General features: G+C 39.9%; 1 protein-coding gene across 3 annotated transcripts in view; it reads left to right on the forward strand.

Moving 5' to 3' along the window:
• Positions 1-23,778, forward strand: part of Ap3b1 (adaptor related protein complex 3 subunit beta 1) — a 205,645-nt gene that overhangs the window by 70,440 nt on the left and 111,427 nt on the right. For all 3 annotated transcript variants that reach the window (XM_036206993.1, XM_036206994.1, XM_036206995.1), the window contains exons 8-13: positions 11,127-11,279; positions 15,003-15,100; positions 17,327-17,381; positions 17,471-17,542; positions 20,045-20,107; positions 21,611-21,743. In XM_036206993.1, the coding sequence (XP_036062886.1) occupies positions 11,127-11,279; positions 15,003-15,100; positions 17,327-17,381; positions 17,471-17,542; positions 20,045-20,107; positions 21,611-21,743 (574 nt within the window). The remainder of the gene's footprint in view (positions 1-11,126; positions 11,280-15,002; positions 15,101-17,326; positions 17,382-17,470; positions 17,543-20,044; positions 20,108-21,610; positions 21,744-23,778) is intronic.

A 23,778-nucleotide genomic window follows, 5' to 3' on the forward strand; every position in this document is an offset into this window, starting at 1 on the left:
TGCTACTGTTATGAATCACAATGTAAACATCTGATATATAGGGTATCTAATTGGTGACCCCTGTGAAAGGGCATTTGGCCCCCGAGGTCATGACTCACAGGTTGAGAACCGTTGCTTTAGAGGGACTTAGTGTCCTTATACGCAGCTGTGCAAGAGATTGCTTCCTTGTGTTTATATTGTGTGAGGCGCACTTACACTGTGTGAGGTGGCTGTCTGCTGACTGGGAAGGAGACCTTCTCCAGGACCAAATGGTTACCACTGAATGGGGATGTGAGACAGTAGCTGGTGTTGACCAATGCAGTGGGACTGTCATGGGGGCTTCCCTGCAGGGGTTGGGTGTCAGCCTTCAGGCTCAGTCTAAACCTCCAGCAGGCTGCAAGGATTGGGGGATTTGGGTGTAAGTCTTAGATATATTATTACAGCCCCTAAGGTTGTTGTGGAATTCAAAAGGCTGGTGGTCACAGGTGCCGAGGGAGTAAAGGGGAGAGATGATAGACCAAGAAGAGTTGTCCTGAGTTCAGTCCAGCCCTTGCTTTGAACCTGTGAGGCAGGACCGTTCTCGTCCTGTGCATCTTTGTTTTCTGCCTGTGAAAGGTAGTCAGTCTGTGCTTCACCTCCAGACACCTGAGTTCTGAGGACTAAAGGGTATGTTTCTGCCAGCACCTTACTGCTATTTGAGAGGCTTGCTCTCCATGTTACCTTTTGTTTCCACACAGCCCAGCGTCATTGTTCACATGTCAAGCAAGTATATTTTTCAGAAATATTTTCTTGTCATCAAATTTTAGACATAAAATGTTGTTGCATTTTTCAGCTATTGCAGATTTTCCCTCTGTTGCTCTTAGAAACTGACAATGAGAAGATAGTTTGTATTTATTTCCTGCCAAACTCAGATGAAATGTATGTCTGTCTGCCATCTTACAATCCCTGTAAAGCAAAGATTCTCCTTGGTGTCTGTGAGCGCTTGTGTTTGGAGCTCCAGGTACAGGGTTTGTAGAAAGAACATGTTACCGTGTAAGTCTGCTTCCCCAGGTCATGGTTTCCTCACTACAGTGCGTTGGGGCGCACTGACTGTGCCTCTTCCAGGTACACCTGCACACTAACACGGTATTTGTGGTTTTGCCTTCAAAAAACATTCAGTGTAATATGTGTGTGTCTTCTGAAGTGAGTGTTCTGGAGCAAAGTGAAGCTGTATTGATTTTTGTTTGTTTGTTTGCATTAGCATTGGCTTTGGTATGGTTGAATAGAGAGAACCTATTTTCACATTCTACAGTTAAGGTATTCTAACTCACTGGTTTTGTTTTCATTTTAAAAACATAGGTTTTAAAAATGAGAAGTCACTGGTTTACAGTCAAATGACTTGAAAGTGATGGGATTTTCTTCATGACCTTAGCTCTCACACACGTATCTATACGTTTAAGGCTGGGAACCTGTGTTAACATGATTATCAGCTAAAGCCCGTGGGTTTCTGGTGTATCCTGACCAAAATGCATCATCATGTTTATCATGTGCAGCAGTCACACTGCAGGAAGAATCCTCCGGGCTCTGCACATTAGTCCATCCTTCCCACCAAGTCCTTTCAGACAGCTCACATCTTTTTTTGATTGCCTTAATGCCATAAAGTATTGAGCATCTTTTCATGTGCTTTTTCGCCATCTTTACTTAAAAAATGAATTTCACAATTTCATACACATATAATGTGTTGCTGAATATTATTTGTAAGGTGTGTTACTTTTGTTGATGTTGCATCTGTTTAACTCTGTGAAGCTGTGTTACTGTGCCTGTCTAAAACACCTGATGGTCTAATAAAGAATCCAATAGCAAGGAGAAAGGATAGGTGGGGCTGGTAGGCAGAGAGAATATATAGAAAGAGAAATCTGGGAGGAGAGAGAGAAGAGGAAGTAGCCAGAGAAGGAGGAGGACCCACGGGCCTCTGCCCAGCTACACAGCAAGCCACAGAGTAAGAGTAAGATTTGCAGAAGTAAGAGAACGGGAGAAGCCCAGAGGCAGACGATAGGACAGTTTGAGGAAAACTGGCAAGAAACTAAGCCAAGCTAAGGCCGGGTGTTCATAATTGAGAATATGCCTCTGTATGTGGATTTATTTGGGAGCTGGGTGGCGGGCCCCCAAAAGAGTTAAAATGAACAGCAATAATGTACTTTGATCGTATTTCCCTTCACCTTCCCCCTCCCTCCCTCCATTCTTCTTCCCATCGTGCTGCGTGTACTTTCATGTGTTTTCTTGTGTGCCTTACTGCATTTAAGTAGGTCTGCTGCTTGTGCATGGGGATTAGGTTATTTAAGAATAAAGGCAGAGTACCAGAGGCTACCCCATCAAGGAGTTTGACTGTCCCCACCTGACTCCCAGTACCCATAACTGCCTTTATTTCCTCAGAGGGTATGGGGACCCATGGCAGCATCTCCATGATACAATGTTGATGATCTTTTGCAGGTACCTACCACTATATGTCACGGAAGACAGCATTTCATAAATCACTCCTTCTCATCCTCCGACTGCTATATTCTTTGCTCCCCTGATTTCTGGTTGGTCCCTGGAGGGGATTGTTAGATTGTGTGTGTGTGTGTGTGTGTGTGTGTGTGTGTGTGTGTGTGTGTGTGTAGAGAGAGAGAGAGAGATAGAGAGAAAGAGACAGACAGGAGAAAAAATGGGGGGAGGGAAAAGGGAGGGAGATTCACTTAGGCCTTTAGCTCTGCTAAAGATTGGTTTGCCTGTTTTCTTGTTGTCAAGGTTTAACAGTTCTTAGCATATTTTGGGTAAGGGCCCTCCCTGTCTGAGGCTTGTCTTCTAATTCTCTTGACATTGTCTTTAGTGAAGCAGAGGTTGTAAATTGTAGTTAACTACAGTTTTGTTTTAGATACAACATTGACAGAGAAAAAAATGCAAGAGTCCGTTTCTGCTCTCTCCGTAGATAGAGTCCGGTTCTGCTCTCTCCATAGATAGAGTCCGGTTCTGCTCTCTCCATAGATAGAGTCCGGTTCTGCTCTCTCCATAGATAGAGTCCATTTCTGCTCTCTCCATAGATAGAGTCCGTTTCTGCTCTCTCCGTAGATAGAGTCCGGTTCTGCTCTCTCCGTAGATAGAGTCCGGTTCTGCTCTCTCCGTAGATAGAGTCCGGTTCTGCTCTCTCCATAGATAGAGTCCGGTTCTGCTCTCTCCATAGATAGAGTCCGGTTCTGCTCTCTCCATAGATAGAGTCCGTTTCTGCTCTCTCCATAAGATAGAGTCCGGTTCTGCTCTCTCCATAGATAGAGTCCGGTTCTGCTCTCTCCATAGATAGATTCCATTTCTGCTCTCTCCATAGATAGAGTCCGGTTCTGCTCTCTCCATAGATAGAGTCCGGTTCTGCTCTCTCCATAGATAGAGTCCGTTTCTGCTCTCTCCATAGATAGAGTCCGGTTCTGCTCTCTCCATAGATAGAGTCCATTTCTGCTTCTTGCTTGTGCTTTGTAGAGTGGAAGACCTCAGTAAAATTCCTAATGAATACTGAGTATTTCAAAATGCAAGAAATAGAGCTTTTTGGTTCTTTTCCCACAATTCATTTCTTTGGGTTTATATCTAAAAGCTGTCATACTAAGTACCCAAGTTAATCTATGGTTTCTTCTATGTTAGCCTCTAGCAGCTTATAGATTATGTTTTACATTTTGATCTGTAGTCCATTATCAAGTTAATTTTTGTGGAGTTTTGGGTCTGTGTTCACATGTATTGTTTTTCACGTGAAGATACTCAGTGTTTGAAAGACCTTTTTCTTCATTGTATTACTGTCAGTTTTGTGATAGTGGCTCTTTGTCCCTCTGAGTGTGTCTGAGGGCCTCCTGTTCTGCTCCAGTGATCTTTCTGTCTACACCACACTGCTTTGGGCATAGCTTGATTAGTAGTCTAGAAGCTAGACTCGCTGTTTTAAGTTACAGAAAAATTTAAACACACAGTGTATGTGCAAGGACCTAGTGAGGCCCCTGTGTGCATCACCCCGCCCCCCAGTTCCTTGGCTCACAGTTTTTGGTCCTGTGTACCCCACAGCACTCCCAGGTTGCACTGTGATCCTCTGTCATGCCATTACATCTCCATCTACTCAGGGTTGCTACGATACCTTCTAGAAACCACAAAGCTTTCCTTATTCCAAGATGTTCCCCACTTTGCAAATGAGATGAGAAGATTTAAGCCAAGTTTCTCTGTGTCTGTGTCTGGGAGTTTGGTACCCGCTGCCTCCCTTGCTTCCTGTGTGCTCCTTCCCCCCAGTCTTAGTTACTTTTCTGTTGCTGTGAAGAGAACAAAGGCAACTTACAAAAGGAAGCATTTCATTGGGGGTGGCTTACCGTTCCAGAGGGCGAGTCCATGACCTTCACACTGGGGAGCAAGGCAGCAGACACACATGGCGCTGGAGAGTAGCTGAGAGCTTCCATCTGATCCACAGGCATGAGGCAGAGAGAGCACACTGAATGGTGTGGGCTTATGAAACCTGAAGGCTCACCCCCAGTGACTTGTGTCCCCTAAGAAGGCCACACCTCCTAATCCTTCCGAGGACAATTCAACTGAGTAAGGAGCAAACGTTTAAATACATGAACCTGTGGGGGCCATTCTCATTCAAATCACCACTCAATGGAAAGACAAACTCTCAATAGAAACATGTATATTACTTGAATCTTTTAAACAGTTTTGCATGTGTACACATGTGTGTGCAAGTATACTCTCTCATGGGGTTCATGTCAAGGCAAGAGTTTGATGTTAGAATGTTTATTTTTCATCAATTACCTTTCCACTTTACTTATATGTCTTAGGGTTTCTACTGCTGTGAAGAGACACTATGACCACGACAATGCATATAAAGGAAACATTTAATATGGTGGCTTATAGTTTCAGAGGTTCAGTTCATTATCATCATGGTGGGACATGGCAGCATGCAGGCAGACAATGATGCTGGAGAAGAAGCTGAGAGTTCTACACCTTGATCCGTAGGCAATAGGAAGTGAACTATGACATTCAGCATAGCTTGAGTATCAGAGACCTCAAAGTCCACTCCCAACAAGGTCTAATAGTGTCTTTCCCTTTGGGGGCCATTTTCTTTCAAACTACCATATATAAAAATTTAGTTTTACTTTATGTGTATGAGTGTTGTGTGTGTGTGTGTGTGTGTGTGTGTGTGTGTGTACCATGCTTGCACAGTGCCTTCAGAAGAGGGCATTGGATCTCTTGGAAACAGAGCTACAGGCAGTCGTGAACTTCCACTTGGGTGCTAGGAAGCAAACCTGGCTCCTCTTCAAGAGCAGTTTGTGCTCTTAACATCTGGACCGTCCCTACATCCCCACCATACCTTTGTAAAGTCAGGGTCTCTCCCTGAACCTGAAGTGTGCTGTTGTGACTGGACAGGCGGGCCGTGAGCCCTGGAGATCTATTGTCTTTTCCTCCAGTGCTGGTGTCGCTGGCATGCATCACCACATCCAGCCTCTGTGTGGGCTGTGGGGATCCAAACTCAGGTCCTCGTGGTTCGTGGTTGAGCAATAAGTGTTTACCATGGAGCCATCTCTGTAGCCCACTAATTGAACGTGTGCTGAATGTCTTTGGTGCAGGCACCTCTAAAACTTGTTCCTCTTCCCCTGCCTCTGACATCGAAGTGTATAACTTAGTTTCTTTCTTTCCTTTTTTTTTTTTTTTTTGGTTACACCTTTCATCTGTAGACTGAGAAACTAAAATAGGAAGATGACTGCAATGATGTGCACAGTGTACTCTGACAAGGGTTTCATGTGTGGGATAATATTGAAAGGCTTCCATCACAGCTATCTGGGGTGTGGGAGAAGCCTTTCTCCTTAGTACTAACCAGATGCATGCACACATTGGAACTGCCTGATTTCACTCTTCAGATCAGGACTGAACTCCATCCTGTAGAGGAAGCTCTGGAATCAAGCAGTTCTACTAAAATCAGAACAGTTATGACAGGGTGCCTTTCAGTGTGAGTGGAGGTGTGTTAGAATTGGTTTATCTTTTATGTTTATGAAAATGATAATATCCTAAGTAGAACATTTGGCAATTCCTTTTCATGAAGTTCATTTCGAGGTCTTTCAAACTCATTTGTTTTTACTCTTAAGCAGACAGACCACTTATCTTTCTTAATATAGCTTGTTTCCCTTGCTTGTTTAAATAGCTTTTCTGTTCCTGGATATAGAAAAAGTAAGATTCATTCCACTCACATAACTTTTAACAAAGAACGACTATCTTTCAACTATTCAGTGGTGTCAAAAGTATAACAACTTTGAACTTCCACTTACTCAGTTAAGTATGTTATTTATTATCTTTAAGATAGCAGGAATCTTCCCCTATTTGATGGGTCAACGGTGTCACAAAGTATAGTCAGTCAAGTTGAATTTTTTTTAAAAGATTGACAAATTTAATTAACTCTGTAATTGCCAAAATTATTGCCCTTTATATAAAAATGACATAAACATTAAATCTGATGTTTCTATAAAAATTGTTTTACCCTTTCATTCCTTGAGCATATGAACTGTATTTATTTTATGGTCTGTTGAATGCAGGCTACTCTAGCAGATGCACTCTATACTGGGCGCTGTACACAAGAATACCTTCTCCACGGTTCTGGAAATGGGAGTCTCCGCTTCTTGGGTCATGGGTGGGCATCCTCTCAGTGTTGAAATTTTACTGGAGACTGACCACGTGGGTCAGCTTCACTAATGAACTTACTCTCCATAGAAATTTTATAATACACACCTCCTTCAAGTTTACAGTAGTGACAACACTGTTAGGTCGATAATGCACCAGTGCTGACATTGACCTGTCTTTGTCCACCATGCTGGCCCTGTGTAGAGAGATCGATAATGCACCAGCGCTGACACTGGACTTGTCCTTGTCCACCACGCTGGCCGTGTGTAGAGAGGTTGATAGTGCACCAGTGCTGACCCTGGCCCTGTCCTTGTCCACCATGCTGGACCTGTCCTTGTCCACCATGCTGGACCTGTCCTTTCCGCCATGCTGGCTGTGTGTAGGGAGGTTGATAAGCACCAGCACTGACACTGGCCCTGTCCTTGTCCGCCATGCTGGCTTTGTGTATTTGGCATCCATTTTGTTGGAGCCACTGTCTCTTCTCTAGTTAAAAATCTCAAAAAACACATCCACAGTCAGTTCAAACTTAAGCCTGTTATTGGTGAATGGTTCCTCCTCGTCATGCTCACAAAATGAGCTTCACGATCGGCCTTTTCATTTCTCTGGGTCCCCTCTCCCACCATTTGGATGCAGCAGAGAGCAGTAAGTAGTTGGTACACATACATGCAGCCAGATGCAAACGTTCTGAGAACTAGGCATGGTGGTCCACATTGTAATTCCAGTTCTCCAGGACCCGAAGCAGGACTGCCGGGTTTGGTCAGTCTGAGATACGTAGGAAGTCTCTGTCTCCAAAAGAAGAAAGGAAGAGAAAAGAAAGAACCAAAGGAAAATTTGTAAAAACCTACAGTAGAATTTTTGGAGTGACTATGTCTTTAATAAAGAATTGGTGGCCGATGTTTTATCTGCAGGCAGCATGCTTTAATCTCATTGCCCCTTATTAAAACTTTAAAGTAGAGATATTTAACTTTTTGGCTTTTCTGGGCTACATATAAATGTTATTTCAAGTTCTCCCATCTATGTTAGGAAATTGTAAGAATTAATATAATAAGAATTTCTAGAAAGATTTTACATAACTATATAACGTCCTTGACTCTTGTGTGGGAAATAGTAATGAGAGAGAATCACCCCTGGAATCTTCAACTAAAGTCACTACCACAGTCCTAAACGGGTTTGTTTTGACTAAAAATTGTATTAAAAATATGCTCTCCATTAAAATAATGTAATCAAACTCTAATAGAATATATTAATTAATAATGAAGAAGAAACAGAACAAATAATTGCTTATTAAAAGCAGCATTTATGAGCATTTTAGGATTTTATTTCTAGCTGCAGTTTTGTGTTTGGTAGTTAAAGTTTAAAAAGGCTTTTATGTATTATTTTCAGGTAGAGTCTAAACATGTTTGATTAATTTTGATTTAAGGTTTTCAGCGAGTGCTTATAGTCCAGCCATAATAATTGAACTATAGTAATTGAATACTTCACCCTTGATTATTTACATAGCATTTCCTGGCTTCCTAATGCATGTGACAGAGTCACATGGCCTGGAGCTCAGTAGAGGAGCAACCAGCTCTGACCTTGCTATGAGAGTGTGTCTCTCTCACTGTAGTCCTCTGTAAACACTTCAAGAAAGCAGTTTAAGTGAAGCTAATAAGTTCTAGTTTAAATGTAATTGATTAATTAACCAATTAAGCAATTAATTTTGCCTTAGGTCTAGTCTCCCTATTGTAGACCCAAGCTAGCCTGGAACTTTCAATCTTGTGTTCCTCAGAGATGCTTGTACCATAGTACCTAGATAATTTCTAGCTTAGTTTTGAAGATGGATATTATATTATTTTTAAAAACTTGTTTTCAATGAGTATAAGTTGGGTGAATTTTCTTTGGTTCAGTAAGTTATTTCTGTTGCTTGTTTGTTTTTTTCAGACAAAGTTTTCGGGTAACCCAGTCTGACCTCAAACTCACTGAGTAGGTGAGGGTAGCCTTGAACTTGAGTCCTCCTGCCTCTGTCTCCCAAGTGCTGGGATTCCAGTGGCATGCCAGCAGATCCAGTTTATGTAGTGGTGGGATCCAACCCGCATGCTAGGCAAGCCCTCCACCAACTGAGCTTCAGCTCCAACCTCTCTCGGTTCCTTCTTCTTTTCTTTCATTCTTTAAAGATTTATTTTTGTGTGTCCATGTGTGGGTATGTTTACCCATGTGCAGGTGCTCATGTGGTCAGAAGAAGGCATTAGATATCCTGGAGCTGGAGTTACAGGTGGTTGTGCATCGCCTGCCTTCATTGTTGGGAACTGAACTGGAATAAGCACTCTTAACCTTGGATCCATCTCTCTAGTCCCATGTTTAGATAATTTCTATATTTTTTTTTTTTAGATTTAACAACCCTTGAGCTGCTGTTGTTATAAACCCTAAAACTTACTTTTGAAGAAAAGTGTTTTTCCAATGATATTTGTGCAAATTTAAAGACTATGTCTTCTTGTCAAGTACTTGTAGAAGCTCTTGCAAGTGAAAAATATTTTATTAAGTAATGTTAACTTTTTTGAGGATTTCATTTATTGTTGCAATGTAACATATAGAAATCACTTTTAAGTGAGTTAGTGCTTTTATCCCCTTAATTTTAATTATTTAAATTTTTATTTTAAGAATTGAAACTTACATGCAATTTGTAAGAATTAATTTAGGGTGCTGGAGAGATGTCTCAGTGGTTAAGAGCACTGGCTGATCTTCCAGAGAACCTGAGTTCAATTCCCAGGACCCACATGACAGCTTACAACTGTCTGTAGCTCCAATTCCAGGGAATCTGGCACCTTCACAGACATACATGCACGCAAAACACCAGTGCGCATAAAATAAAAATAAATCTTTAAAAAAAAGAATTTAGAGAGATCTGATATTCCTTCACCTAGTTTTATCAATAGTAATTATTTGCAAAACTGTAAGTTAGTAGTATGATCAGGATAATGAAACTGGCAGGAGTTTCAGAAATTCCATTACTTGGTAACGTTTGTAGTGCTTAGCATATCAGCTGTCCCAGTCCCAAAACTCTGTAACCATTAGCTTTTCTCCATTTCTATAATTTCATCATTTCAAGAATGTTACATACGGAACAATCAGGAGGCTGAGCCAGGAGGATTGTAAGTTTAAGACCAGCTTGGGCTCCCTAGAGATAATTTAAGATGTATAGTGTCTTCCTGTAGCGGTTTGAATTGCTCCAAAATGACTGTGTGAGGGTGATACAGTTACAGCTGCCCCACTTGTCTGACACTCTTACATTTTTTTACTAGCCTCTTAAGAGTTTCAGTTCACCTGTACCTTTAGTGTGGAGTGCATTTCTTGTAGGCAGCATACAGTTGGGTTGTGTGTTTTAATCTACTCTGCTGGACTGGTCTTTTAATTGGTATATTTATTTATATTCAGTCTAATTATTGATTGTTAAAGTTTGGGATTCAAGCTCCATATTGTTTACTTCTGTTCCCACCTGGGATGTGATTCATCTCTCTATCCCATGTACCCTTGTTCTCCCTAGCAGTGCGCATGTGAAACCACAGAAAGCATGAAACACACATTGCTACTGACAGACAGTACTTCATAATTTAAAACTTAAGAATTTTTTTTATTTCTGGAATCTTCTGCACTATATTTTTGGATCTCAGATAACAGAAACGTAAAAACAAACTGACAATGAGGGAAGTAATATATATTTCTTGGTAAAAAATGTGACCTCAAAATTGTACTTGAAAGTATATGTATATTACCGTGTATGTGCATGCTTGTTTGTGTGTGGGACCAAGTGTCTGCTGGCAAACAGAAGCCTTGAGCCTTTCTCTCGACTTACCAAGGACCTTGCTGACCAGTTCTTAGCAGTCAAACTTCTCTATCAGTTCACAGCCCTCTTCCCTCTTTTTACTCTTGATCTAGTTGGAATGACTTTAATTTGTGCAAGTAGCTCATAGCTTTCAGTTATTCTTATTATGTCTTATTAAAATCTAATCATTTCTTCTCTTTGAGCAACTGTCAGAATTTCTGCTGAGATTTGCTATGAATTAATAGCAGTATTACGTATTATAATGAGAAAAATTAACCTTTCCATGTTGATTGTGCAATGTTTTAAATTGCCTCAATAGTAGAATTCCGCAGTAAATTATTATTGTTGTTTTAAAATTTTATTGGTATATGTATAAAGAAGTCAACCTTCAGTCATTCTTTAGGAGATGGCCTTGTTCTTTTTTTTTTGGAGAAGATCTTCCATGTCTGGCTTTCTAGTGAGCCCCATGGATGACTATGTCTCTCTAGTGCGGGGATTTCAAGTGCGTGCCATCATGTCCAGCTTCTTCTCTGGATACTGGAGATGGCCCTTATGCTTACAAGACAGGCACTTTGTGGATTGAGCCATCTCTCCAGTCTCTTACTGTAGATGTTTTTACAGGAATAGTTTCTTTGGCTGTGTAATGTCTTGGCTGTTCAAAGTCTCGCCTAATCTTGGGGTTGGATTGTTTTCTTCACAGGATGATGGTCTAGAAGACAATGAGAAGAATTTCTATGAATCTGATGATGAAGAGAAGGAAAAGAATGACAAGAAGAGGCCATATATTATGGATCCAGACCATAGACTCTTAATTAGAAACACAAAGCCTTTGCTTCAGAGCAGGAATGCAGCGGTATGTTGAGACTAGGAAAGAACTGTTTCACAAATTGAAAAACCAAACAAATGTGCAGTCAGTACTGAGCATGTGACTGTTCTTACAGCAGACACATGTGATGGGTAGCTGGGAAGATGTGAGATATAACATAAAGCTTTAGAGACCCAAGTCTGTATTCTAAATGTTTTTTTAGCTTTCTTTGTTTCTAGACATACAAAATCAGGGTTTGATGAGCATGCCTAGCTTGATAGTCCAATGGACTCATTTGCTTTTTTCTGGTTGTATTAACTGGCTTGTTTAAAGACACAAGCTCACTTTGTTTGAGAATTGATTGATTTGTATTGGGCCTTATGTAAGGATGTAGGTGTGTCTGTCAGGTTTGCTGTCATAGCTGAGAATAACAGATAGGATGGTTTTCCCTAATGTGAAATCTGCCTGATGAAGTTCTTAAGGGACTATATCATAACATTGGCTAATGTAGTTCAGTGATGGGGTGCATGTCTTCTTTGAGGCCTCCAGCATTGGGGTAAAATGCCCCATGGTAATAAGCTTAATTGGAATTGCTAGTAATTAAAAATCATCTTTGTTTGAGTCTCACAGACTTTTGCTTATTTGTTTGATATATTTTCTTTTAAATGACCATAAACTTTAGACAAATACGTATTAAGAAATGTATGTCATGACAACCAGGTAATACATTATAATATCTTGGTCTCCTCATTCAAGAATCAGCTTTATGCCTTAATGCATTTATTCCAGATCTTTGTCATCGGTATAAATAGATATATTCACAAATACTGGTATGTATGTATTAATGCTAACAAAAACAAGTTGTATTTTATAGAGTTTTTAGAATTATTTGCAGAATGTTCGTCTGGGTTTTTTTTTTTTTTTTTTTTTTTTTTTAAAGATTCAGTTGTTTAAATGTGTGTGTGTTTTCTATGTATATGATGTGCACCACATGCATGCCTGTACACCCACAGAGGTGAGAAGAGGGTTTCAAATCCCCAGGAACTGGAGTTGTAGGTGATTGTGAGCCACCATCCCCTGTAAGACCAGTAAGTGCTCTTAACCACTGAGCCGTTGCTCTAGGCCATGACCACTGCCTTTAAGTATGATTGAATTCATTGTTTTTTACCCTGTGTTTTCTGCTGGCTGTTACAGTTAAAGGCTAGACAAGTTGAAGTTAAACATATACCCAAATTTGTTTTAAATAAGAAAATAATGAATTATTTTTTTCAAATATAAGGAACTACACTGACTCTTTTCTTTTCTGCACTTGTTGAGAATTTAGCCTTTAGAAGTTTGTGTACTTAGCAGTTAGCAGAAGTTTTTATGTTACTACTAATAATGTGATTCCAAATCATTATTCAAAAGCCCAGTCATAGAAAAACATGAATTCACGATACTGTTCATACATACTTGTGGTTTAGTGTGCCTAGTCTTCTTTGGAGCTGCCGCTCACTGTCTTAGGCATTACTCACTCACTGTTAGCTTCATTTTGTCTTGGGAGTTGTTTTTCAGATTCAGATGCTTGCTAACAATGCCAGATATTGAGTCCTAGGGTACTTGGTTGTTTCTGCGCATATTTGGGGTCCCTGCTTCTTTGTTAGTGCACCAAATAGGCTGCCATGGTTCTGAGTATATTGTGTTACCTTGCTTTGTATAAATGTAAATGAAGCCTGACCTTTGAAGAATTACAAAAATTAAAAACAACAGTCTTGTTTTTGCCAGGTGTAGTTGTTCACAGCTTCAGTCCCAGCACTTAGGAGGTAGAGGCAGGCGGAGCTCTGTGAGTTAGAAGGCAGAGTGGACTCCATAGGGAGTTTCAGGCCAGCTGAGACTACATAGGGAGACCCTGTCTCAAAGAAACATAGCTGGGTGGTGGTGGCGCATGCTTTTAATCCCAGAAGCAGAGGCAAGCAGTTCTCTGTGAGTTCAAGGCCAGGCCGGTCTACATAGAGAGTTCCAGCACAGCCAAGGCTACACAGAGAAACCCTGTCTCAAAAAACAAATAATAACAACAACAAAAACAAAACAAAGGAGCACACACTTGTTCTTAAGTTTGAAAGGGTATTTTGGGAATGTTTTCAGAAAGCTTGATGGGTCAGGTAGTGACTGCATTGGAGGCAGAACCAGAAGCAGAAGACTATGGGCATGATGACGTAGATGGTTAAGATGAGCGTGCAGTATGGAATGCTTTGTTTAGGAGCAGGTGTTGTGCACTGGAGAAGGCCTGTTGACTGAATTCTTTTAGCCAGTCTGGATTTTGGAGTTATGAGAGTTTCCCTAGTGGCTTTTTACAAATTGGCCTTCAGGTTTCAGATGTGGTGTTGAGGAAACCTTAAGCTGTTGTCTTTATAGATAATGAGGCAAAAGGAGGTAGGTCATTTAGTTCTTTTGGATTGGGGATCAACTTGACTAATATATTCAAAAGATGTCATACCAAGTGAAAGCTGTGTCTTGACACATAGAAAATAGAGTTTTCCTTCTTGTATATGGGTTTGGGTGTCTTATACTTTATCAGCGCAAGTGAGGAAATAAAATATTGTTCTAGAATTCCCAGGTTCTATCTGAAAGCCATAAAGCCAACTTATTATTTTTTTTAAATATTACAAAGAACAATATATTCAGGACTCCATAACTGGTTTTTTTTAAGATGATTTTTGTTTATAAAGAATGTCTTTAGCTCAAGCACTTTAGTGTGTGGAGTGCCGACTAGACATGCCTGAAACCCTTGCCCTGTACTGTTATGAACTTGGGGCACGGAGCAGAACTAACTTAGTGTTTGTTTGTCTTTTGAACCATCCATCGATGTCTCAGCAGTCCACATGCTAATCAGGTACTTCAGTGGTGAGGAGTCTCTTCTTGAATCTGGATGTAGAGGTGTGTGAGAGAAACAGGGTACTGATTTGTTTCTAGAACAGTCTGTTCCCCTTACCATAGCTCTGGACTGCTCTGAGACTAGCCTTAAAGTTGTACATCTTAAAAAGTCAGAGTGCTGCAAACACCTTGTTGTTACTACATTTTGAACCACTTCCTTTATTTCAGACAGCTTGTTGCTGCGATGCCCCCGCCCGCAGGGTCTGGCAGGGTTTAGAAACTGGGCTGGCCTCTCTTTACCCTGAGCAGCAGCACTCAGGTGGACAGCATGCAGGGCTTTTTGTTTTTGTTTTCTCCCAGTGCTATTGCCACCGTGGGCAGTTAGTTCATTTATGTCGTTTGCTTTTCCCAGGATGTGTTAGTTTCCTGTCTCTGCTGTCCAGATTGCCACAATCTAGGTGGAAGAAAAGGACGGGGGTTTATTCTATTCCAGACATCCCGGAGCCTGAAGTCAGGTGTAAATAGGCTGCACCCCTCTCTCTCAGGATCTGAGGGAGATGCTGTCCTCTTTCCTCATCTGAAGGTGGTTGCGGGTGACCTTGTATTTCTTGGCTTACAGATGAGTCCCTCAGTACTCTGCTTTCATTTTGACATTGTCTTTTTTCTGGTTCTTGTAAGGACACATACCCAACTTCAGGCCCCTTCTTACTTAAAATGGTCATGTCTGACACCTGCTCACATCCTTTATGACATCAGCTAACATTCTGATCTCAAATACAAGTATGTTTTGAAGAGAGGAAGTACTTTGGGGAAAGCGACTTCCACCCCCTGCAAAGGCTTGGACACTTGATTTCACTTGACAGGCATTCCGACACTGTCGCTTGGATGCTCACTGTGCTCTTGCGTCTCTTCTTGCAGGTGGTTATGGCTGTTGCTCAGCTGTACTGGCACATTTCACCCAAGTCAGAGGCTGGCATTATTTCTAAATCCCTGGTGCGCTTACTGCGTAGCAATAGGTAGGTTGTGGTTTTCATGTGTTCTTTTCTTTTGTATTCTCTCAGATGCAGTGTTGGAGCAAATGCAGTCTGTCTTCTGAGCCTGGGATATATAGCTGACTACTTCATAAATAAGGTCTCATACTTAATGGGTTATTATAAAATGATATCATCTTGGGGTTGGGGATTTAGCTCAGTGGTAGAGCACTTGCTAGCAAGTGTAAGGCCCTGGGTTCGATCCTCAGCTCAAAAAAAAAAAAAAAGATATCATCTTAATGAAAAAAATGGAAGTTTTTAGCTTCAAGTCCAGAGAGATTAAATTATGTTGCAACATAGAGCGTGCATTTTGCTTTGTTGGGGATGGAAATGGAAGTTTTTAGCTTCAAGTCCAGAGAGATTAAATTATGTTGCAACATAGAGCGTGCATTTTGCTTTGTTGGGGATGGTAGTCTTGCTGTTTTGAAGTTTTAGTTATTCTGAAGTCACTGAAACCTTTACTGAAGTGTTCTCAGCTAGCTTTGCTCAGTGTGTTAAATCTGACCTTAGAGCCGTGGTTCCAACCTTCCTAACGCTCGATCCTTTAATACAGTTCCTCCTCATGTGGTGACCCCAACCGTGCAATTATTTTTGTTACTACTTCATAACAGTAATTTTGCTGCTGTTATGAATCACAGTGTAAATATCTGTGTTTTCCAGTGGTCTTAGGTGATCCATAGGAAAGGGCTGTTTGGCACTCAAAGGGGCCATGACCCACAGGTTAAGAACCATTTTCTTAGAATACTACAGAGACCATGTCATATTGCTTGTGGCAGAGCCCTACTTCATATAAAATTGGTATGTTCAATCACTGGTTTCTTCAGTTTTAAAAATAACTGTGTATTTTTTGCTTTGATTTTGTGTGTGTGTGTGTGCGCGCGCGCGCGCGCGCGATGGTGTATGCATGTGTGTTAGTAAGGCTGTATGTGTGCGTGTGATTTATGTGCACATGTGTGTTCCTGGGGCATATGGAGACCAGAGGAGGATGTCTGGTATTCTGCTCTGACTTTATGCCAGATTCCCTTGACGCAAGGTCTCTTATTAACTGGTAGGCTGGTGGCTGCAAGCTCTGGGGAGCCTGCTGCCTTACCCTTCATAGCCTTGGAGTTACAGGCTCCCAGGCCTCACTCTCAGCATAGGTGCTGGGGATTTGAACCATCTTCATGTTTGCTCAGGAAGCCCTCCTGTCTGCTAAATCCTCTCCTTAACCCCCAAGAGTAGCTACTAGAAAAGAATTACTCATTTAATAAGCCCTGTGCTCTTTTGTTTTCTATATGGTAGCTAGAACATGCCACCTTTTACAACTTCCCTTTGTATAATTCAGTAGTTCAGATCCACAATCTCAGACAAACAAACAAACAGCAAAACTTAAAAAGAGTTGTCATGACGAGTTCTTTCATTAGAGTTTTAAAGTTAGCATTAGGCTTTTTATGTTTAAAATCGTCATCCATTGTTCTGTTGGTCAGTGTGCCCTAGACATTTCACAGCGCTAGCTGTTCGATTGAATTGTTTTCTTTCCTTTAGAGCACACCTGCACGATGGGATGGGAAGGTGTGTGCTGATCTGTCCCTCACTCCTAGGGGTTCACATTCCCAGCCCTTACTCATGGACTGCTGTCTGAGAAACAAGTCAGAAGCGGTTTCATTCAGTGCTGCTCTGCTTCACTTGATCTCTACCCATTTTTTGTTACCAGCTCAGTAATGTTTGTTTTCAGTGGATAACTCAAATGGCACTTGTAAGATCTGGAATGGTTCTTTGATATAAGGCCCTTACCAGATTAATGTGAAGTTAATATCAGATTCTGAGCCTTTGGTAGATGTTAGTTAGGACTTAGGGATAGCATAAAGAGCCTTTGTTTTGACTTGCGGTTGAGTGGTACTGTGGACCCTCTGGTAAGGATTTGAGTTAGCACTGTGATCACCTTTCCTTCATGAGTGCAGAGCAGCAGTGTTGGCCTTTAGAGGTGCAGTATTATAACACTTAGTTCTAACTCTATCTCATGATATACCTACCATACATAACTTTTTAGTATTCCAGGGTAAAATTGCATTGGAAAGAAGATATAAATGCCTTATACTTATTAAAAACTTGGAATATTGTATTTAAGGAATTTGTTCACACTGAGTTTTCTTATAGACTATCTTCAATGTATTGTTTTTTCAAAGATGTTTCATTGGATATTTCTTCTGAAATTTTTTTTTTACTTTCTAGGGAGGTGCAGTATATTGTCTTACAAAATATTGCAACCATGTCAATTCAGAGAAAGGTATGTATATTGTGAGCATTTAATTCAAAGAAGCAAACAGGCATACTGCTATGACAAATGTACTTACATATTTCTTTTTGTTGACCTAGGGTATGTTTGAACCTTACCTGAAGAGTTTCTATGTCAGGTCCACTGATCCAACTATGATCAAAACTCTGAAGGTCCGTATGTTTCATACAGGTTCTCTAGCAGCTGTGTACTTTGAAGAGTTGTTGAGATAGCTTCTGGCATCTGTAAAATAAAGTCTTGTGTGTGCATGTGTGTGTTCAGGTGTGCGTGCTTGCAGAAGCCAGAGAACAACCTTGGTGTTTGTTGTTCCTCGGGTGCCTGGTTTTGTTTTTTTTGTTTTGTTTTGTTTTGTTTTGGAGACAAATTGTCTCAGTGGCCTGGAACTCCCCAGCTAGACAAGGAAGGCTGTCAAGTGAATGCCAGGAGTCCTGCCTCTGTCCCCAGCTCTAAGAAGTTCATGCCACATGTCCAACACTTTGTATGTGGATAGGGATCAAATCAAGTCCTTGGGTTGCATTTTGCCAACTGAGCTATTTCCCCAGCTCTGTAAATTATAGTCTTCTTCTTTTTTTAAACATATTTGAAAATTGTCCTTTATACTTTGCCTGTATTACTATGTGCTGGTTATTTTGTTACTTTCAGATGTGTTTAGTTGCCTATATCTCAGATAACATGCTGAAAGAGACACTGTATACATAAATAAATTTAGTACTTTGTGCTTTAAACAGACAATGGAGATTTAAGTCCTATACTAAATAAAAAGATGGGGCTGATTCTGTGGGAGACTTGTGGAAAATGATATTTGGAAGGATTTAAAGTCACTTTTTTGTGAATGTTTTTTGTGGTTGGTAGGGTGTGTGGGTGTTGTAGAGGCCTGGGAATAGCCTAAGTAGTTTTGCCACCACAGAGACGTAAAGTGCAGTGAAGGTGACAGAATGTGGTGGTGAGACAGCGTGGCCTTAGTCAGAGCAAGAAGTGCCTAGAAATAGACTTAGAAATATGTGCTGTATCACAGACATTAAAAACTAATGGAGGGGATTGGGGATTTAAATCAGTGGTAGAGTGCTTGCCTAGCAAGCACAAGGCCCTGGGTTTGGTCCTCAGCTCTGAAAAAAAAAAAAAAAAATTAAAACTAACGGCGAAAGAATAGACGTTCTTGAAATATTGAGACAGTGTTATTATCATGGAAACCGGGTTTACTCACAAGAAAATTGGGGAAACACAAACAGTTTGATATTTTTAACATCAACAACAAACAGAGTCCTGCTTTATAATTATGAAACATTACAAGTCATAACTGTGAGTGGAAGGACTGGGTATTTTTACAACAAAGGGAGGAACAAAATGCTTTATTTGATATTGAGTTGGATCTTTGCGTTTACTTACTATTGAGGTAGTTAGTCAAACATAAGCATATAAAACAGTTGTGTGGAAATAAAACCTTGATGTTAATTTCCTGATTGTTCTAATTTGTCTCATTCCACCAAACCTGTCTTTATTTATAGGCAGCAGGATTTGGGGTGGTTTTGCAGCAGTTTGGCAACTCTGTCCTATGTATTTTAGTGAAAAACAGTTCTGTGTAGTATACATATAGATTTAAAAAGTGGGTTTGAGGCTATTTTTTAAAAGTTGTCTGAACAAAGACTGGTGTCATTTGTTTCAGTGATAGGGTGTTTGATTAGCATGCTCAAAGACCTAGGTTAGTTCCCAGTACTGCCAAAATAATGTTTTTAAATTTTAAAAATATTTTAAAATAACTACCCCATGTGTTTGTGCTGGCTTGTAATGCCAGCCTTCAGAGGGAGAGGCAGTGATACTTGGTCATCAGTTACATAGTAAGTGTAAAGCCTGCCAGAGACTTTGACTCTCCCTTGCACTAAAAGATGGTCTCAATATTTTTATCAAAATAAAATGACTAGTCAAGCTATGTTTTTAGAGAACAGATTCCCAATAGATATAGCAAAATAAGTGATAAAATAATTTTACACAGAATATAAAGAACTTCTTTTACAGTCTGTGCCTTTTAATTAGAGTGTTTATATCATTTATTTTTAATGTAGTACTTGATATGAATGTACTGGTAGATATCTTGAGTTGTGTTTTCTGTTAGTCTCATATGTTTGTGCCCACCTTTAGAATAATTAAATCTTTTTTTATGGGATAAGCATATTTCTAGCAACCTCAGTGGAGGTAGACTTTTAATTTCATACTTCTTACATTTATAAATTCTGGAATAGAGATTGAAATTGTCTAAGTATCTGGGAAGGGAGGATTTGAGATAACCAATCAAGAAAGTTAATTGATATCTGGAAAACAGAAGTATTACGTGAAGGGCAAGTTGTTTTCTAACTTTATTAATTATTAAAAATAAAAGTTGAACTAACAAATTGTTTAGGTTAATTAGATATAAATTGTAAAATTAAGACAATTAGTGAAGATGTGGGATTCTTTTCCTAATTATTTTCTAAGAACTATGTAATTATCTAGTCTCTGTAGACTTAAGGAAACAGACTGACTACCTCAAAGATACAAAGACTCACACAACAGTGATTTAAAAAAAAAAAATCAACTTTCAATTGGAGGTTTAGCCTGTATTAAAATCACCTTTTCATTTGTGTTTTAAAATGTTTACTTTTGCTTTTTCTCTATTGTAGCTTGAAATTTTGACAAACTTGGCAAATGAAGCCAACATATCAACTCTTCTTCGAGAATTTCAGGTTTGTATACTAATGCTAATCATAGTTTCAGAAATATGTTCAGTCTTAAGTTAAATATGCCTCCTACTCAGTCTAGAAATATGCAGCTGCATAAAAAAACAGATTTAGGAAACGATCAGCCACTGGGAAGTTTTCTGCTTTCAAGAATAAACATTCACTGCACATGCATGACGTAAAGTAAATGGTCGTGTGTTCCCTCTGTGTCCATTGCACTCGAAAGACTGGCCCATCATTGGCTCAAAGTCTTGTTCTCGTAAGGGTCTGTCCACGCTGCCACCGTCAGCTGCCCTTCCTGTGCTCTGAAAGCACTCTGTGTGCCTGTGGAAACCCGTCATCTGTTACCGGGTTACCTGCTTGATTGACCTGCCTCTACTTTAGCTTGCTCTTGAACTTTAGCTACGTTATTGGAGTGCTTAGAAACATTTGTGTGGGGATTGGTGACTCCAGTGTGCTGTCTTCTGCTAAAGGTGCTGGCCACCAAGCCTGACAGCCCGAGTTTGGTCTCCAGGACCCACACTGTAGAAGGAGAGAGTCGATTTTGATTAGTTTATTTCATTGGCTGTATGCACTTTATCATGGAGAATCAACTTTGAAGCCTCCATTGAGGAGCACTTTTCTTTCATGGAACTAGAAAGCTCCCCTTGTTTCTTCAGCATTTCATCATCTCTTGGAGACTTTGCACTAAATTCCTATATTGTTTCCATATCTTTTGTTTTTTTCCTTTGATTTCTCATTAGATAACTGTTTTAATGCATATTCTTCTTAGATACCCATAGAGTCAATTCTGTACTGCATACTTAGAATTTGGGGCTAGGAATCTTTTTTTAAAAATAAAAGATTAGCTTTTAAACTTAGGAAAGTTGTAACCAAAGTCACCAAGTCCATAAGGTTTGTAAAGGCCTTTTACTTCCTCTGTTAGTCAGAGCTGTTTTTCAGTTTACATCACTACATCTCTACACCATCGTTCTGTTTGAAAGTCCAATGTTGATTGATTTTTGAACCAGAACTGTAGCCTTGGTGAAGCACCAGTCACTATAGCTGCTGGGCCTTTGCTGCTGCTCTTAAACCCTCCCAGCGGCTGAGTGTCAGCCATTGGCCCTTTTTCCTTTTCTCTGAACTTGTGGTGTCTGAAAAGGTGAGCCCTTCTCTCCATGAGCTCACAGGTACTGCTGGCTAAATGAACCGAAACCTCCACAGAGCATGTTCTCAGCATCTTTTCAACTCAGCTCCTAAGCTAATTGCTGTCTTTGGGTGATGCTCCCATTCTCCGTTCTGGAGCCTCTAGTCACTGGCTGCAGGTGAACGACCCCGGCTTGAAATGTGCCTTTGCTATAGAAGAAGCACGTTACGTAGCAAGAGAAAAATGAAGTGAGCAACCACTTGGCTCCTGTTGGCCTTAAGAGAGGACTGTGGATTCTAAATTCTTTCATCTTGACAAAGCTGTCAAAATTAGCTTGTTTTCACTTGATACTCCCAGTGCTGAAACTAATCAAACTGTTCTAGACCTATGTGAAAAGCCAGGACAAACAGTTCGCAGCAGCCACTATTCAGACGATTGGCAGATGCGCAACCAGCATCACCGAAGTCTCCGACACGTGCCTCAATGGCCTGGTCTGTTTGCTGTCCAACAGGGATGGTGAGTTCATGGTTTCATTTTATTTTCACGTAATTTATCATTGGGTATTCTCAGCACAGCCTGCAGCGGCAGTCTTGTGTGTATTACCTTTTGGGGGTTTTCTGTATATTAGTATACTCACAATAAGTAGCAATTTTATTCTTGATTTGCATGTAAATTCATTTCAAAATATAGATTGAATAATTAACCGTATTTGTTTTGACCCCATACGACAATTTATCTTACTCATTCTCTAACCGCCGCCCCATCCGCTTTCTGCAAATTCTCTGTGACTGTTTCTTCCTGGCATGGAAGCCATGCATAACATCGGTTCACCTGCAGAGGGTGCTAGAAGCAGGCAAATGATTGCAACCTGGAGCAGTGGCTGGGCCAAAACATGGGAGCAGTGAGCCCTCAGCCTTTCTTCCCGAAAGTCACCCGGTGCTTCCCCACTGAAGACAAGTTAGACTGAGCAGCTGTCATGTGGCACAGCTTCATGTGTACCCAAATATTACTTAAGTGCTCCCAGAAAAGGGATAGTAACATTGATCATCTGAATGTTGCACTACTCTGTGCTGAAGTGCCGGTTCTCTCTGTGGTTACAGTTTGTGAATTAGATGAACCAGTTCGAGAAAAACAAGTTAAGTTTGCACCTTTACTAGATTTCTATTAGAATTGTTCAGAGGATTAAAATGAGTGTTTTCTTAGGGAATGTATAAGCTGTGTAAAATCTTTGAAATTATGTATTGATTTTTATATATAATTACATTTTATCTCGATACAGATATATGTGAGAAAGCACCCATGAAGTCAAACATAACAAAAATTGGTTATATTTACATTTTACTTGAAGAATAACTTTTTACTATAATGATTAATTTATCCATAGACTTCCCCCAGATGTAGATAGTCCTAGAAAATGATATTGTGTTGTGATAAGTACTAATGGGGAGCCCATGAAAAACTGGAACCAAGCAAACAGAAAGCAGAATTTATTCCTGAAGAGTTGATTTTTTTGTGTGTGTGCGCGTGCACACACACACACACACACACACACACACACACACAATCACATAGTTTCACCTACAAACTTTTAATTGCTAGAACATTTTCCTATGTAAATATTAAAACTCAAATAAATTGCACCAAATTAACAAGGAAAGAAATTTCTAAATTGTTTACCTGTGCAGGTAACCAAGAAAGAATAGGGTGGTAAATGTTGTCCATGGTGTCTGATTCACTTCAAACAGTAACATTTTGTCTCTGTTTCTAAGTCACAGTTTCAAGTATGGCTGTAGAAACACTTTTTATTCCTGTATCTTTGATAATGACTTTCTGTGGATTGCACAAGGCTTGCTAGTGGTAGTTGCTTTACAATCCTTTATTAAAAAAGCTATCAGGAATTAGTGAGAACACCAACAGTCTTTTTAAATACAAAGCATAGCATAAGTGCCTGCCCATCTTTTTTTGATCTTTTTTTTTTTTTGATGAGACATGTTTATATTAATTTTAAAGTAATTATTTCTATAACATACTGGTTATTTTTTTAAAGTTTATTTTCTTTGATTTCAAAGAATCTTTTGAAGCAGACTTGAAGCTTGCCATAAAATAGCCCATTATTAGTGTGAAAGATTAATTTGAAAAATGGATTTCTTAAGGCTCTTTAGTATAAGAAACTCACATTTCAATTGACTTAGGATAATTTAATTGCCTGTCGTAGTTTATTTTAGGTAACATATTAACAGGATTTGTTTGTCTGAGTAACCTTGTTGGCATCTACTATAAACTAAAAGAATTAGATGGAAGGTTATTTTTCAGTTTTGTTTAGTTTTTTATAATTCAGTAAGCATTTAGTGAGAATTTGAATCTGTAGAGATATTTAATAAATGTTGAGTAGATTAATAAGATACTCATTTAGCTTGTAAAAGTCTGCCTTTATGGCCCTCACGGTTTGATGGAAGGAGACGGTAACATAAAATAAATACGTTATGGTTTCCCCATATACTTCTCTTACTTTATTGCTGGCTGTTTGTATGTGTGTAGAAGTAGACTGCCT

This window comes from Onychomys torridus, chromosome 15 (genome assembly GCF_903995425.1).
Source record: "Onychomys torridus chromosome 15, mOncTor1.1, whole genome shotgun sequence".
Classification (NCBI taxonomy): domain Eukaryota; kingdom Metazoa; phylum Chordata; class Mammalia; order Rodentia; family Cricetidae; genus Onychomys; species Onychomys torridus.